The sequence below is a fragment of the Centroberyx affinis genome, unplaced genomic scaffold, assembly GCF_046629955.1.
Source record: "Centroberyx affinis isolate AG114_WGS23_722 - 3 ecotype Tasmania unplaced genomic scaffold, CSIRO-AGI_Caff_v1 ptg002231l_1, whole genome shotgun sequence".
NCBI lineage: Eukaryota > Metazoa > Chordata > Actinopteri > Beryciformes > Berycidae > Centroberyx > Centroberyx affinis.
Window position 1 is genome coordinate 173493 of NW_027280529.1, and position 17819 is coordinate 191311.

A 17819-nucleotide genomic window follows, 5' to 3' on the forward strand; every position below is an offset into this window, starting at 1 on the left:
ATGGTTATCAATAGGTCAGAAATGTCACATGAACACTTGATGTTACTGCATTTTAAAAGGATAATACTTTTGTGCCAATTGTCTAAGTTGCCCCTCTCCTGATCATTATTGTTGGTAGTGTCTGCACAGTCAGCGTAGTTGGAGGCATAAGGGCTTGTTCTACCTTCAGAAGAAGCACTTTGCTGTCATTCATTCTTGTACAGTATTAAAAACAACTTCTACAGATTTGAAAGTTGCCTGAGCTACAGTAGATAATCCATCACAGTAAACATGAAGCCTTAATTTAGTTTTGTCAGAGTTTCTGTTTTACTGTTATTTCATTATGCCTGAGTTGAGCATTTTCATATCAATGCACACATCACATTATGCTCTGCTTACTGTCAATCACCTGATTCAATCACCTGATTGACAGCAACCTCAAACCGACATGTGATGGACTACACCAGGTGATTTCACTGAATTAGACATTAGTTACTCTATATCTGAAGTCTTTGGTTGTGATGAAAACCTTGTAAACCACTGCTCAAAAACATTTCACCTTACAAATTCTGACATGTTCATGTCTTTGTATTTAGGCTGTCTTTGTTAGTCAGGACAGCAGTTAATTTCAAGCTAGTTTTGAAACTGTAAAGTTTATATTATTACGCTGTTAATCTCTTAAAAAGAAGCTAATGTAAAATGTGTTTGATATGGATTTTCTTGTGTGTGCTGACTGGTTAAGAACCACTGGTACTGGGTGGGATCTCTAACTGGGAACAGAGAACACATAGCAGTCTGGAGAAGTGTTTCCATTACATTCCTTTATCTGTGGTGGATCCAAAAAGGGTGGAAAATGAATCATCAGACCATGTTACTTTATTTCCATTGTTCATGGGTCCAGGTTTTTGTGCTCCTTACAAAAGGTTGTGGCTTTGAGCATTGGCCCCAGATACAAGCAGTTTCTGAATGCCAACCATGCAACAAATACCAGCTTTATGAAGCTTACAAGGTAGTTTTTGTTGAGACTGTCACAGATATGTTGATTCAGTTATTTGGTCATTTTTGAGCCTGTAGTTTTGTGATATTTAGCAATCCTGTTAAGTGTCTGTCTATCCTTGTCAGTGACTTTCAACTTGCGACCACTGTTACTCTTTGCCAATACAGTTTGTCTGTGTTTGGCATACATATGTTCTCATGATTTTTAAGACTGTTCCCCTTGCTACATTAAATAATTTAGCAGTTTTTGAGATTGATGCATCTGCAATTCCAGCACCTAAAGGGCCTCTTAGGAACACTGTTAGATGGCTCATGACATGTTTTTATTAACATGTAAAAGTCGTGATCGTCAGATCTCTTTTAAAGCTGACACATACTGCTTATTGGCATCAAACTTAATAAAACTCGCCAGTGCAGCTGCTTTCAAAGTTAAAAGTTAAAATCCTTTTTCGTGTGTTTTTTCCTTAATTTTGTCCACCCGCTGTATATCAGGTAACACCTGATAATGCATGCACATCCTGAGGTCTTGGCAAGGTGCTGAATACAAAATGAAGGAGAATGAGGAAGAAAGATACCTGTAACCATAGCCAGATGCTCTCTCGTAATTTGTTTCAGCCAGATGTTCTTTATCAGGCATACTTAATCCTGATAGAGGAGAGAGACAGGTTTGGCAATGATAGATTTGCACCAGTACCAATAGAGTCAAATCTGAGCCCAAAAAGGTATGCAGAACATGTCAGAAGTCAAGGCAAAGTGACTTGATTACCTGCCTTTTCACACGTGAGGATGGATAGTCTGATGGAGAAAAATTTGTGGAAAATGGCAAAGGGACAGAGGAGAAGTGAGAGATGAGTGAGAGAGGGATGGGAAACGAGAGAGGCAGCAATCTGGTGATGCCAACAACAGAGAGTTCAGGAGTGAAATGAAACATATATTACACATAAAATATGAAAATAAGTTAAAGTCTGAATACACTAACGTCAGATTTGGCTGCTTCACTGTTTATGTGACACATCCACAGAATTCATTTGCAACCACGGCAGAGGGCAAATCTCTGGGGCAGAGTAGCCTAAAAAATATAGTCCACTCTCATAAGTAATGTGGGCTAGGGTGAAAATCCTAGATGTGGCACTTTCTGCATTTTGAATCACATGTGTCTGTAAAGCTCTCAAAAAGACAGAATGCATGAGGAAGGCAGAGCGCCCAGTCGCTCCCTTCATAAAGCAATAAGAAACGACTGCATAAGCTAACACGTTAACAGTGTAGAGACACTGCCAGCACTAGCAGCTAAAAGCAGGATGGAAATCAAAGCAGAAAAAAAAATGATTGTTCAAAAGGAACTGAAGAGTGTGTTAAAATGGATGTTCACCAAATTTCAAGTTTCATGCTCTAGTCATCTGTGAGATATTGCCAAAAGTTCAAAAAGGCTCAAAAGCTATGAGAAAAAGTGTTTCCCTGTCTTATGTTTTGACTGTAGGTGCAGAGTGGCTGGCTGCCCAGTTATGAGCACCATGGCAATGGTGCTTTGCAATTCAGTCAATGGCAACAGCACGTAGCAAATTAAATTGGAAATGCATATTTCTGTATGAAGAAAACGCTCCTGATGAAACTAAGGTGCTCTGAGCGAATAACACTATGAATAACTTTTGATATAGGAGATATTATGTTATGTTAAATAACATTAGTGACATTTTTTAGACACCAAAAATTAGCTTTCTTTATACGGAATGCAAAATTCCTTAAAGATGAGAAGAGGATGCCTGGAAGTTGTTTCTTGAAGCATAATGTAGGCATGTGAGAGACCAAACTACAACATCAACAACTAAATTATCTGCAGTGATGAAATATGCATCAAGTCCTGAGTGCGTTCAACATAGAACTTTATTGGAATCATGAGTTAAGTACAATGAATAACTAAAATAACCTGACATTGAAATGTTAAGTGTGTGTGTGTGGGGGGGGGGGGACTCAAGAAGAATCCTGAAATGGCCCTTTAAAGGTTACATGGTCAGGGTTAACCCAAATATTTCACATCATTACTGTGCTTTATTCAACATGAACTGCTCATTCAGTATGAAAAAACTTCACATAAACCCTTGAGTGTGGAATTTTCTTAACAATACTCTCTACAATTGTCTCCGAAGCTAAACCAATAATAACGCTTGTCTAAGTAAGCCTCCTTCACTTCCAGTCTATGAAAACTATTAAGCACTCTGCTTTACAAGGTCATGGAGGTTACCTCCACTCTGTGAGTAGTTCATGGAGAAGCAACTACTGGCTCAGTCTCTTTGATGCAAGCGGGGTCAGACCAACACACCTCCACACACCGAGAAAAGTCCCGTAGAGACGTAAAGAGAAGCCAATTAGCTGCTGACAGGGGAAAACAGAGCAGAGCAGAAGAAGGGGGAGGCAGGTGGAGGGGTAGGTTCAATGGAAAACGAGTTAAGTGACATTCAGAGCGCTGTGTTGTGTTGTGTGTGAGTGTGTGTGTGTGTGTGAGTGTCCGTGTCTGTCTTAAAGCTGGAACTCTTTCCACTCAGTCACATGCCTCCAGTTATAGCGCTGGAGGTCAACCAACAAATGGCTTGTTTTGGTACAGTCAAAAGAGAGTGAATCTAACTCTGGGGTTTAGAGATAGCATCGCGAGGGGAGATGTCAGATAAGAAAGCAGAAATGAAAGTCACGCAGGCCCTACCTATCTCACAAAAATACACTCCAAGGTCTTCAACATCCGTAGGCCTAGGCTATATGTCTCTATCTTTCCGGAGCTATTTGCTAATTTACATTGTCATATCAATCAAGTCTCTTGGCCTAGTATTGCATTGGCAGCTTGTTGAGATGTATACAGTCTGGCAATGAAAAATCAGTCCAAGTAAACACAGATTTACAAACAGCACATGATCAGCTCACCTGTCAATCAAGGTTGTCTGAAACGAAACAAAACCCGGGTAAAGTTACCGCCCCTTCAGCTGTAGGCTACTCTGACTGCACTAAAGCACAAAGCCTATCAAATAAACCCAGGACGACATCACATAGACCAAACCACAAGACATGATCAGGAGATGTCTGACAAGAACATGAGGGTTTATTGCACACTTGTTTCATCATCACCATCTGTCAGTATGCGTATGTGTATTTTGGGGGACTAAAATACTAGCTGCGAGGTTAATATCCCCCACAGAACTGCCATAGCAGATCAGAGTCCTACGCAAGTGCGCCTATGTGCACGCGCGCGGGCGGGCGCACACGCGCACACACACACACACACATAAAAGAAAGGGTGAAATAGTACCAAAGAAAGAAAAAGAGTGGGTGTGAGTCACAGATCAAAAAGTGGGGGAGGAGAGGGAAGTACCAGGCTATGTGATAAAGCAGAGTTCACAGCTCCACCAACAGCCAGACCACAGTGCAGGTAGTTCAATGTTCATATATTCACACGCACAGATACAGAAGCAGATAAACTGATGACTGCAGCCGCTGCCTCTGACTCCAATCTCATAGATCAACTGGTGCAGGCAGGCGACTCCACCCTACTGCGCTTCTCAAACAGCATAGGCCTTGTGACCTTAAGCCCAAGTAATGGCTTGACGCAACACCAGAAAATGCAACCGTACCCATGCTCACAAACGCTAGACAATTGTGACCCAGCTGATGGGATTAAAATGTGAATTCTGTTATAAAGAGAAGCATTTGCTGTCAACTTCCTCTTGTGCTGTCTTTTCACAAATCATTTTAAAGAGGGAGGCGGCATAGCCAAATTGTTTCGCTCGAATTGGTATTTGCCCATTTTACCCTCCTCTGTGAATGATAGCTTAAAATGCATCATCTCCACTCTGGTTGTTACATAATGAAACACCAGATTTAATATTATGTAAGCTGAATAAAGGGGATCTTCCACATCTACAGAGTGGAGAGGATTTCCTAGTGGAACACAAATCACTGAGACGAAAATAGGCAGAATCACCCCAAAGAAACCTCTAAAATTTGAAACCATTTGGTGTGCTCAGTTATATTTAATGACAGTCATTATTGGTTAATACAAGGACACATAGATGGGTACTTCTTGCTTGCCTAATGCACTTTGCCAGCTAAACCAAACACCCCAATGTGTCTTACTGCTGTGACATAGCAGCTGAATTAGGGTAGAGTGGCTGTCATTTTATTATGCAGAGGGAGGTGATGTTGTAAAAAGAAATGGCCATCTGTCCATCATCACCCTGAGGGGACCAGGGCCCGCATAAGTAATGTTTGTAAGGAGAGGAATGCTGATCCAGAATCATAGAATCACTGGTCAGGTCAGACGGTACAAGTCAGTACATGTGAGTATAATTTGAAATGTGGTGATCAACCCAAATAGTCACTAGAATATGTTTCAATTTAATTTTAGAGATATTAAATGTTGCTATGCTGAAAAGAAAAATCTTATTGCAGTTTATGTGTTTACAAAGGGAGACAAAAGTTTCAATTCCAAAATTGACCTGGCCTCCGGTATTAGACTGACTCTGAGGTAAAACAAATGAATGTCCCTGAATTGTCACAGAGCAGTACTCCTATTCCAATTTAAAACTAGACAACAGCCAAAAGAGAATTCCTTTTCTATCTGTTCAAATCAAAGAGGACGTGAAGTTTAACATCATGTCAGGCCCAAACAACAGCCAGCTGTGGCAATGTCTCCCTACCAGTCAGTTTATCGATGTCTAATAGTTATAGGCAGGGATGTGATAACACAAAAAAAAAATCAGGGTATAAATTATTTTTTAAAGTGGTAATCTGCAATATTCTCGCTCTTTTTTTATTTCACAAACAGCTGTGTTGCTCAGCGCTCATTGCTGTTGTGTTTCTGCTCTGCACTTCCCAGAGATCACCTGTCAAACAGTGGATTTTGGATTTTCTGTTGATGAAGTTTGAGTTTCTGTAGGTGGCACTCTTTTCTTTGTCTGTTCAGTCATGGTGGCTATTGCTGCTCATGCTAACTACCCAGTTCATCTAATTGCAAACAAACTGCTGTTAAATGCATCACTTTCTGTGCACTGAGGGATTTTTCCCAGGAAACAACTACCCGACACAGAGTGTTTAGAACAGTAATGCAACAAATACAAATGAACTGAATGGTGAACTTGGCATTGTGTTACATGTCATTGGCAATAAGAGACTAGCAAAATGGACATGGAAAATGTTGTGAATTTTTAACCAAACCAAAATTTGGAAAAACGGCATAAAAACAGCGGTAAGGAAAATAAATGCTCCAGATGTGGACTCAACTCCATGGTATCATGAAGAGGCGCTCCACTGCAGAAGGTCTGTGTCACCCAGTGGGTCTGCCATTCAGTCAGCCTGCCAGTTAGCCAGGCAGGCTATCTGCCTGTCCATCTCTTCGCCTGTTACTACCAGCCAGGGCAGAGTCTCTGCTCCTCTGCCCAGTGGAAACGTCGATGCTTGGCACAGTCAGTGCCACTAAAGGATCAGGTTTCAGGTGGCCCAGCTCAGCCTGTCAACAGAGCTGACCGGCAGTACAAACTGTGACGACCCCGGCGACCGAGCAGAGTGCACCGCTGAAGGCACATAATAGAAGACAGCAGGGACTACGCTTGCTCTCATGAATCATCAACAAAAAAAATCAGACATGGCCTGGCTGTGCACTGCCAGATTGAATCCGATTTTTGTTTTGTTTTCTGCAGTATTTATGGAGGCAGGGACTTAGGCGTTTTACTGTCATCTAAACCTGGGAATAATAAAAGAAAAAATACAAAGGGAATCTCAGTTCTCCCCATTATAGTAGGCCTCGACAGCTCTGAAAACATGAGATGTATGTGGGAAAAAAATATCAGATCTGATGAGGCAGCCAGTGTAAATGAAGCCAACGGGGCTAAATCTGGGATCTGCTTCCCTATTCTGTTTCAAGCAGACACATTTCAATTCTCCTCCCATGCCAGCCTCCCTTCTCCTTTTAAACCTTCAAAAGCACATTTTTTCTCTCCAGCGTACAGGGGGGAAACTAGATCCTTTCAGACACATGTACAACAACAAGACAGCCCAGGTCTAATGCTTGTTCATTACAGAACACAAAAGCCCTCGCTCTCATTCTCTGAATGAGTCTTGTAATGTGGCACAACTGATAACCCATTCTGCAGCCCAGGCGCAATCAAGACACACACATCATCAACTCTATCCTCAAAAAACACTGGGCTATTTCCCATTATCTTACACTTGTGTATGCAGGAACAAAAAAAGAAAAAGAGTGTCCTCATATTACAATGGCCCCATTATAATGCACAGACACTCTCCGCTTGTTTTTTTTCCAATATTTTCAAGATCATTGAGCTCCTTTTCCATTCACATTGCTAGCATCATTCATGGACTCTAATTTTAAATCCAACTAGTGCAGATCAGTTAAAAACTCAACCAGCAATAGCGTACACTGATACAGCCTCAGTTACCTTGTAATAACCAGACTCAAGAAAAGCTCCTTCGGTGTCACTGCCAACTATGACAAGGTTGGTTTCGTTCTGATTGGAGTACCTCTTTTTGAATGCCGCATTTGTTTCATGTCCATGTGGATATCAGCCATGTCATCTCCCATGATAAGTGGACTGGACACCAACTGACACTAATTGCACTCAAATTTCCTACCAGCCATAGTCATAGAGCTGGAGCTTTGAGCGCAAGATGATGGATAAATCAGGTCCCGTCTCCATGCCAGGCCTCACTCTGAGGGAGGTCCAGCTCACCAGCTAGTAACCTTAGTGCATCAGACAGAGACATAAGCACTAATGAAGCTGTTTTTCTGATGCCATTCGCTGCATGATTAACACACCACAAACTAAAAGCATAACTAAGTATCAACGGGCAGACTGCCTCATGCTAGTCCCGACCCTCTTTGCTGTCAGATCTAATAGCTCCATCCAGTGCTTCTAAAGGAAAAGAAGGACTATTAACTAGCCACATCAAAAGGACACATCAGAGAGAGTATGAGGGAGCGAGATAGAAAGAGAACAAACAGGGTAGCGGAGGGGTGGAACAACTGTTAGCTCTCCTGCGATCCTCTTTAAAGATAAGCTACGGCAGCAACCTTGCGGTGAGGTCGTGGGTTTGCAGAAGAGGGAGACGTCATCAAACGGTGACCAGAAAAGGCTGTAAGCCCATGTTCTGAAGGCTCACTGGCTTTCATCTTCCTGAATGCTTGACAACCTTGGAGTTTCTTTAGTGTGACGTCTGAAAAATGTGATTCCTTTAAATGTGTTTGTCTGCACATAGCAAACTGTAGCAGACTAGATTCAAACTCTAGTTTCTTGTACATTTACCAGTCAGCCAAAGGAGCTACTTCCGCTCCACACATGTAGGGACACGCACATATACACACACACACACACACACACTCTTAGGCTTACAAGCTCTCACACAGCTTTTTTTCTTACACAGCTATCCAAACATCTACTAAAATACACAGTCCAGTTGACATAATACTGCCAGTCTGATAGCAAGGGGGACTGATAGAACAATGAATGAATGCATGAATAAATCAATGAATTTCATTACATGTCATGCCATGTTACGTTTTCAGACAGCGACATAAAAGAAACTCCGGAGGATTCTCGACTAGCCAAAGCCTTCACGCCTCCTCTTTTATTCAAAAGACAGACATGAAGCTGGCAGTTTAATCCACAGTGTTGGTCCCAGAATAATCATTAAATTCTTCCACTGTAAACAATGATGCAACGCAAGCTCGGGCCAGGCAACGGTCCCTTGGTGTACAAATAAAAAGCTTTGACATTTCCTGGCAGTTGACAAGCTGGTGGAGGTTGTGAAATGAGACACAAACAATATGATGATCAGTGCAAAAACAGCATCAGCTCTAGTTAGGCACGGTGCCAGCCAGCTCAATCTGAGGTGCTTCATTATCTCTAAGGTTAGCTTTTGGAAACCGCATGGACTGGAAGGGCACACAAAAACAATGAAGTAAAAATCCAGCCAAGCTCCTTGACTCCTGACTGTTTTGTGTGTCCTCGCTCCTTATCTTGCAGTGAAAGTCTGCTTGCCTAACTGTCCGACTGTCAGCTGCTGCCTGGCTGCATTAACGTCTGAGACAGCGTGAGGAAACCCATTTCACACTTGCAGTAAAACCAGTGGCATGTAAAACAACACGGCCAAAGAGTTCTGGGTAAGCCTGATGGAAATGCCCCTATTGTGGAGGTTAAGATGAAGTTAAACAAAACCAGATTTAGACTTGCTGAGTAAAGAGCACCACATTTCACTCTTAAGACAAGCAATTATAGTAATCCTACGATAAACTACTATATAGGATAGGATACTATACAAATGTCATACCAAAAAGTTCCTATAGGGATATAGGAACATTGTAGTGACAAAAAATATTATCAAGTCAAGGTCAGACACATGGTATGCCCCTGAATATTACAGTGATTTTTCATGAGCAAGACTGTACGGGTCATGAGAACAAACCTGCACTATGGCAAGAATCACCCATTTAAGTGAGCAGGGGTCAGCTGGCAAATACACTACACTGTAGCTCCTGCAATGATGAACAAATCAATGCTACCCGTGGCTTTGTAAAATGATTATAAAACATGATGCGTTAGAAAAAGCCGGACTTCTGGTTACTGCGAAGCAACACTACAAATCGGCGCAGAAGCGACAGAAGAAATCAGTCTCAGGAGGACTTCAGCCTGTTAATCGCTAACCGTGGCTGCTTCTTTCCGGGTTCAATCCGCTGTGTCACCCACAGCACCCAGCCTGACACCATTGTCCTCGCTTTCATTGTCCTCGTGCAATGCTGCACCATATAATGAACTAACGTTAGGTACATGGACGTCGATTGGAAATGGCAAGGTGAGTCCAAATTTGATGTTGTGGGCTACTTTCTATCCGTATAATGGAGAGCGAAGGTCCAGTAAAAATGGCCAGAAATCTATGACTTAGATCACATCAAGGACCAGTGTTCCCCCTAACAGTTCGGTGTCCCAAGTCTAGTAATGTATCACACTGTGTAAATAATATCTTCCCAGTCATTGCCCCACTTTGTCCCCAGAAATGTACTCGATATAAGCAGGTTTTGAAGTTTGTGGTGCATGCACGGACTTTGCAATACCGTGACGCCTCTGACTAGATATATTATGAATGCAATGTTGCAAACCGTTCACTTGACACTTGACAAAAGAAACTTCACCCACAGTGCATCCAGGGCGCAGTGACCATACGTGTACCTTGACAAACGGCACAAAGCAGGCCGGTGTGTGTGTGTGTGTGTGGGACAAGCAACTCACCAAGGGTCAAACTCGTGGATGATGCTCTCGAAGCGAATGACAGCGAAGAGCCTGGAGCTGAAACCGGCCAGCCAGGCCAGGAACAGGATGGTGAAAGACAGCAGCGACTGCCACCCGGCCGGCTGCGTCAGGCCGCCGGACAGACCTCCTCCCGCTGCCCCGGCGCCGCTGCCTCTCTCCACGGCCGCCGCCGCCGCCACCGCGCTGCTGCGTCCGTTCCCCGAGTACGACGCTCCGGCATTCGCTGCAGATTTGTGTTTGCTGTCGGAAACCGGGTGATGCTCCGCCATATTCTACGTCAGTCCCGTCGTGGCTAACGAGCAAAGCAAGCTATCTGGTAACACACAGGAAAGAAAGCCCCCCCTCCTCCTTTTCGCTGCCACGCTCCACTTCCGAAACCCCTTTCACCACCTTCCCTGCTCGCCCCTCCGTGTATCCCGAACGCTGCGTGTGTTTCCTAACTTTCTATCCTCACTTCCCACCGACCGCAAAAGCAACAAAGTTATCCCAGGGAGTCACATAGCAGCGAGGTTTTGCAGCATACTGGCGGTGACACATGCGGCTGGAGCAGTTCCTCCTTGCTTCCTTGGAAGGGGCTGAAGGGGCGGGAGCAGCGCGAGGAGCAGGAAGAGCTGTCAGCCTCTCACAGCGAGACAGGTACGGCAAAGAGGGACACCGCTCCGGGAGAGAGCCAATCGCGTGGCAGAGCGCGTTTGACAGAAGAGCACGCTGGCCAATGCGAAGAGAGCATTCCGACCGTTGGAGCGGAGCCTTCATGCGAGAACGTGCCAATAGGTGTGAAAGACAGAGAGTGACAGACAGCGGGACGAGCGTATGGGATATAAACAGCACAGGGGCGCTGGAGTCACAGCAGCCAATGAAATAAATGAATTTCACAGAAAATATTGACAGATCTAGAGCCAGTGTGACAGGAGCGAGGGCCCAGTGCCAGCTTTAGGCCCTGAGTGACGCCAGTAATTCCTCATTCACACCAGGAGCAAAGGACCATAATTGCTACAGCAGATATCAGCATCAAGGCAAGGCATTTGCTGGAACTTGCAACAAGTTCATGCTGCTGTGAAACAGTGTTTACAACTAGCGTTTCCCTGTAGCTCATTATGAAAATCCATACACAGATTCTGTTCTATTCTATTTTTTTCACTGCCTAGGCACTGAAACCTCCAGGCCTGTCTGTTTCTTAGTGTAGCAGCGGGCCCACAGATCTACTATACTTTATTTCCCTACCAGGGAAAATCTTCACTAGCTCATAAAACAAAGCTTGACTCCTCTAGTAGTTTGGGGAATGTGAGACCACAAGATCTATGTGTCTTGGATATGAGGAGACATACAGAGAGGGGCTGTTAAGACCCATCATCACAAAAGAACAGAGGCGAGGGATAGTCTCCAGATGAAAGAGCTACAGTACACTGCTCGGGGAGGTGCACAGGAGGAGCTGCTTGATAATTCATCAAGTGTCTGCCGAAGCAAGGGGGGCTATTCCGAACAAAAAAAAACGTCTGGGGACTCAAATGAGTCAAGAAGTCTCGCCTCCATGCTGAACAGTCTGTTCTCTCTTGAGGAGATCAGCTGAGAGTGAAGAGTCTTAAGACTGACAGCAGTGTCTCTGCTTGTCAAGCCCTTAGCTCCTGGAGTTACTGACAACTAACCTGGGGTGATCTAAACATTTGTATATCTTTATATGGTGGGGCTGCATATCCATTCATTTATAATGGCGTAATCCATACAGAAGTGTAGTCCATCAATTCATGTTGTGTCAGTTGGTGAAAGAGTCAATCATTCATCATTCATCACACTTTCTATGATGTAACTTTCCATGATCTTTTCATACGGTCAGATCAATCTGGGGTGAATCATTTTGTGGCTTCATTCTCACTCACCAGTCACATATTTCCCCATGCAATCACTCATTCATTACTTTTGTGTCAAATTTCCACATCAGAATATTTGAATATGATTTTGTGAGAGAAATGGAAGTTGGACATAGATAGGTGCAGTGACTTTGTTCCACATAGATCAAATTAGATCTATCACTTTGTGAAAGAAGACCCATTCATACATTCATTCATTCATTATCTTAAGAAAAAACTATTACTGATTTATCATTTTGCAAAAGAAAACTTGTGTATTTATTGAACACGTTACACAATATTATACATGAGCATCATTCCTTTTGAGTGATGGAACAGCAGAGAGATGTACAAAGAAAGATAGGTGATGTGTGTGTGTGTGTGTTGGTTGCCACTGTACTCTCTCACAGCTTTCCATTCAAATTCACAACATGGACTGCTTCACCTGTAACAATACAGGTCGCTGTCTCTCCCTCAGTCTGCAGATGCGCTGGATCTTTGTCCAGAGGAAAGGCGGGCGATCGAGGAGAGAAAACACACTGTAGCAAATGATAAAGGAATAATCTCCACGCCTGTTGGAGCTGAATTTGTTTATCATCCTGAATGTTGTGCGCTAACTGTCCTCACATAAATTACCTCCCTTGCTTTGCAGTGTCTGCAAAACACACACTTTGACGCACATGCAAATACACACACCCCCACACACAGCGCTGGAAAGATGAGGTAGGAATTTTAAGGTTGGCTATAAAACACTGTACGTATCTTCTCACACCCCAGAGTCATTTCTACAGATGATAGTTATATGCTCCTCTGGCTCTGCTATAAATTAAGTGTGTCCACTGAAGCATAACCATGATGTTAGAGAAGGAGATTTATCGGAGGAAAACTGTTTATCACATAAGCATTTGCAGAAGCAAAGACAACTGGTTAAAGATTGGTAAACATGCAGAAGTGATGATCCAGTGGTTCTAAAATATCATTGAAAAATGTTGTATCCTTCTGCATTTATAAAGTCAGTGAAACACTGAACGAGAGCTCTGCACCAAACAAGATATAAGATAAAAATGTTCAATGAGCCAACGTGTTCTCTATCTCCACACTGCTCTTGCATAATGTGGTGTACATGAAAATACCAAGAAGGATCAGTTTTACCTCTCACATCAGATGCTGGAGGAATCTGGTTAGTAATAAATGAATGTTTTAGTGTTTAAACTTCAATGTTTTAGTGTGGAGGTTTGCACTATATGCCCGAGCCTTGCCCACACAAAGCCTTATCCATTATGCAAAATCACCATAGTTGATGGAAGTGGCATGCTAACTCCTAAAGTTATTCTGAGCCTCTGAGGAGTTAATACATCTACTCTATTTCTCTTCTGCAGACAATGCGTGATGTTGGCTGGGATGAAACAGCACAGAATGGCTATCAAACATCCAAATAATTAACTCCTATTGATGCAAAAAATGACATAGGACCTTAAAATATCAGTCACACACCAACATGAGTCGCAGGTCTACTTCTGGTGGGTCACCATATGAAATGAGCACTGATGTTTTAATGAGTCCGCGTTGTACAAATCTTACATTAGATTCTACAACTGTGTGTAGCTATTAAGGCAGTTAGTGAACTGGCGGCGGCTGACTTTTGCAGCTCATGAGACAAATTCATTCATTCGTCACACCTCTGAGCTGCTGGGGAAATTGTGATTACTATCGAAACACAGGAAGCTGTTTGTGGTGAGCTGTGTTCCCGCTTCTGGTATGGTGTCAAACCATAATTTTGTATGCTCAGAAATGACGGTGTCGTATGCCTCGGATGGTTTCAGATAGTAATTATCTGAGAGTGCTTATCCCCTTGAGATGCAGCAGTTTGTACTGGATATTGAATTCTGCACAGACAAACACCTACACACCGTGTGGCCAACTCTTCTGAACACTGGGCTCCATATACAGAGGTGGCCATCTGTAAACCCCCACTGTTAATATGCTGGCTGAGCTGCTGCTGCTCTGTCACTCAATCCCCATTGTGCGGAATCGATTCAAACTAACATTTGAACCCATTCACACACACACACACACACACACACACACACCTACCCATCAGTACCATTAGTAGTACCATTTGAAGCCACTTGATGGCGACCTAAATCTGTGTTTGGAACAGTAATTCTTACACAGGACCACAATGTAAGGTTCTCAAACCTGAACATGCCAATAATTGCCAGATATTTACTTCCAAATTGTACCTTATTACAGATAAGTTATTTTGCAGACATGATGAGACTTCCTATTAAAGTACTGAATCAGCACAAGATTCAAAAGGTGAGGTGCTCAGAAAGGATTATTATTTCCAATATAATTTGGGGCCATTTTAGCTTTCAGCACCCTGCTCAAAAGCACAAAGGTTAGGTGAATTACAAGGGAATTATAGTAACACCAATTATGTTTAAATTGTACTAAATGGAGACAAATTGCAGCAGAACCAAGCAGAGACGGTGGCATAGGTGACCAAATGCCGCGCTTCATTGCAGGCTTTATAGTGATACAGCTATGGTTGTCAACTTTATGAAAAGACTGATAGCGGCACTATTTTACTTGCTGACAGCTAAAATCAATCCGTCAGTTAAGTCCAGCCACCAGTAAAACAAGTTAAATTAATAGGCGACAGTTAATTAAAATCCTTGTCAGAAAGCGATTGATCATACGGTCACATCTGTTTCTGAATACAGTGATTTGTCCAAAGAAGTAAATCATATTATCATCTGTTTCTGCTATAAGTGGGGGGAAAACAATAGAGACTGTTGTGTCTTCTGTGTATAAAAAAGAGCATCATTAATGCCAGTTGGCTCCTGCAAGAAGTGGGTAGGATGTATAGGTGTGGGAGATATACAGACCATTCCAACACTTACAGTAATTATAATATTTAACCACCCTTGGGCAGAAAAAACAGTTCATCTACTGTATTTCTACACATGATGCCTATTGTCCTTGGCAGTTTACATTTATTCTTCCACCCACATGTAACCTGAATCACAGAATTACAGACCACAAAAGAGCTACACAAAATGGAAATGCGGTCTATGCAAAATGAGAGAATACATGCATGAGCGGCTTTGCTTAAATTCACTTGCATTGGGAGAATCTTTCCTTATCTTTGGAGAGGCAATATCATTTAGCAGATAATGGGAAGAGAATCATATTAGGTGTTCACATTAAATTCTGTGGATGCGTATGGGCTGAATGAAACCGCTGATCTGAACCCAATCCTGTAATCTACACTAACTTCTTTCTTTGTTTCTATAGGCTGAAGTCAGCTACACTGGGCCGATTAAGACTGCAGCACTGTGCTCTTAAAAAGAGAAGAACAGACAGTCATTGCAAATGATTTGACATTGTTGTTGCAACAGTACTTGACAAGCACTTGACATGCTACAAAGGAGGACTGCAGAGAACGTGTATGGGACGTGGCCCGGCATGTCACACGTCACCTGTTCTTACAAGGTGGATAAACCAGTGGGAAATAAACCTATAGCAAAATATGTGATTTATGGCCAATGTTTTTATGATCTCCTTCAAAAGAAATGCAGATTTTTGCTGAATACACTTTGATTTTTATGAAATGCATTTAGCTCTGGCTTATTTTACTTTAATGGGTTAGATACTGTATATTGGGCCTTTTTTTTTTTAGCTAAATGGGCCAACATCCAAGTTGTCTTACTTTAATACTTTTATTGGCTATTTAGTTTTTTTTCTATTATTGCAAACTATTTGTCATAATAATTGACTAGTGAAGCAACCCTGGATATCATAAATTGGTATTTTCCAAACACAGCACATCTGTCACCTATTTCAACACACAAGTTCTCTCTCTCTCTCTATTTCTGCATTTCAACCAGACACATCAGCAAACAAAGACACACACACACACTGTGACAAAGTGGGTGAGAACTCTCCTCTACTCACCACTTGTCCCTTACATAGTCATCTTATGCAGTACACCAGCTTATTTCTGTATGTGTCCATGTGGTTATAATTTACTATTGCTTTTGTAACATTGCATCACTTACTATCCCGGGTTTGTTTGTGGTAGCATTCGGTTACAGTTCACATCAAAGCACATGAGTAAGTTAAAGCAAACACACAACCATAAGTTAGTTTAAGTTACCTTTATTATGTTGCAAGTTGGAATAGTGTTTAAGTGTTTGTTCCTTTGTTCATACTTACATAGTGTGTTCCTTTGTTCAGACCCACCATGCAGGACTACTGTTTGGGAAGGGGCCCGCCCAGCATTTCCTGATTTTATGGTATTAGTGATGTCATGCTGACATCACTGGGCCAGACCAAGTGGAAGGGTTTTCTTTTTTTGTAGGAATGTTTCTTGGGGTTTGTTTAAGGCATTCTACAAGTAATGTTAAGATTACTTACCTTTAAAGAGCCATTTAGTAGTGTAAATGAGCTTGTAAGTGAGTCAAGAACATCGTTTGATTTCCTTGTATTAAGGTTACTGTGTAGGTCAACCTTTGTATATTATGGTACTGGCTGAATTAGTCTGTGTGTGAATTGAACGCCCTATAAATTCAGAAGGGTTTGTGCTCCTGGGGAGAGGGGAGGCTGTGCTGCCACAAACACGTGCCGTTTGTTTGATTTACCATGATTTAACTTTCAGAGATTATTTTTCTTGTGTTTTTTTTGTTATTTAGCCTGAGTTACATGTGTAATGGCGAACACTGTAAATAAATATGCACCCCTGCAAACTCAAGATGTCTGCTGAGTCTGCCTACCTACCACCTTCCTTGCCATCCGAACTAGACTACTTTACACACACACACTTTTGTTTTATCATGTAATGTTAGGGTTTTAACTGAACGAACTGATGGTGAAATCTATTAACTATCAGGCTTGTAAGAGTTAAACTCTTCACCTTTACACACTGATACTTCAACAGTGAAGCCTAAACAATTATACCTTTTTACATTTTTACACAACAAAAATATTAAAAAGGCCCATTTAAACTCATAAGAACATCATCTGATCTCATACAAAGCTCTTTTAGTGGTGACTAAGCCAAAAGTGAGCCAATATAGCCGACTCCACCCTATAGGAGATATAGCAGTACGGAAAGTTACTATTCCTTTGTCTTATGTGAGAATAACTAGAGGGAGAGCATGTAGGCCTACAGTACAATGTGATACAGTGTTAGTGGTTATATGATAGATTTGTGTTGTATCTAGAACAGCTGTAGCAATATACAGTTATTTGCCTATCATTTAATTAATCTTTTGCTAAACCCTAAGAGCCAACAAAAGCTCCTATGGGTGTAGGCCAATCACTTTTATCACATGACTTATTGTGGGCCTATATGCTATAGCCTATTATCTTCATCACATATGAAAAGATGGTAAACAGCGTATCACAGTATCACATTTTAACTAGCATTATGGGAAAATAAAAAGATAAATGAAACACGACTGAACAGCTGTAGGCTATATGGAAAATTTGGAAAGAACCTGTTCACCTTGAGAACAATGCATCAGATGGAAATTCACTGGAACCTTACCCAACGCCCTGCATCATTTCGCGGCAGAGTGAAATATGATTACGAAAATGATTGCGAAATATCTTTCGCTACGTAAACTATCAACTCTTTACGTAGGCTAAAAAAAAATGTTTTAACGTACTTCTTCATCGATGTCTTTAA

At 42.1% G+C, this 17819-nt stretch overlaps 1 protein-coding gene across 2 annotated transcripts in view; it reads right to left on the reverse strand.

Moving 5' to 3' along the window:
- stt3b (STT3 oligosaccharyltransferase complex catalytic subunit B) overlaps positions 1 to 10831 on the reverse strand; it is a 57157-nt gene extending 46326 nt beyond the window's left edge. Inside the window, exons 1-2 of one of the 2 annotated variants that reach the window (XM_071532644.1) lie at positions 10462 to 10831; positions 10257 to 10428 (exon numbers count right to left, since the gene is read on the reverse strand). In XM_071532644.1, the coding sequence (XP_071388745.1) occupies positions 10257 to 10428; positions 10462 to 10546 (257 nt within the window). In that variant the 5' untranslated portion in view covers positions 10547 to 10831. Of the gene's footprint in view, positions 1 to 10256 lie in introns of both variants that reach the window. The other variant, XM_071532643.1, reaches the window with a different exon arrangement.
- Positions 10832 to 17819: the final 6988 nt, after the last annotated feature.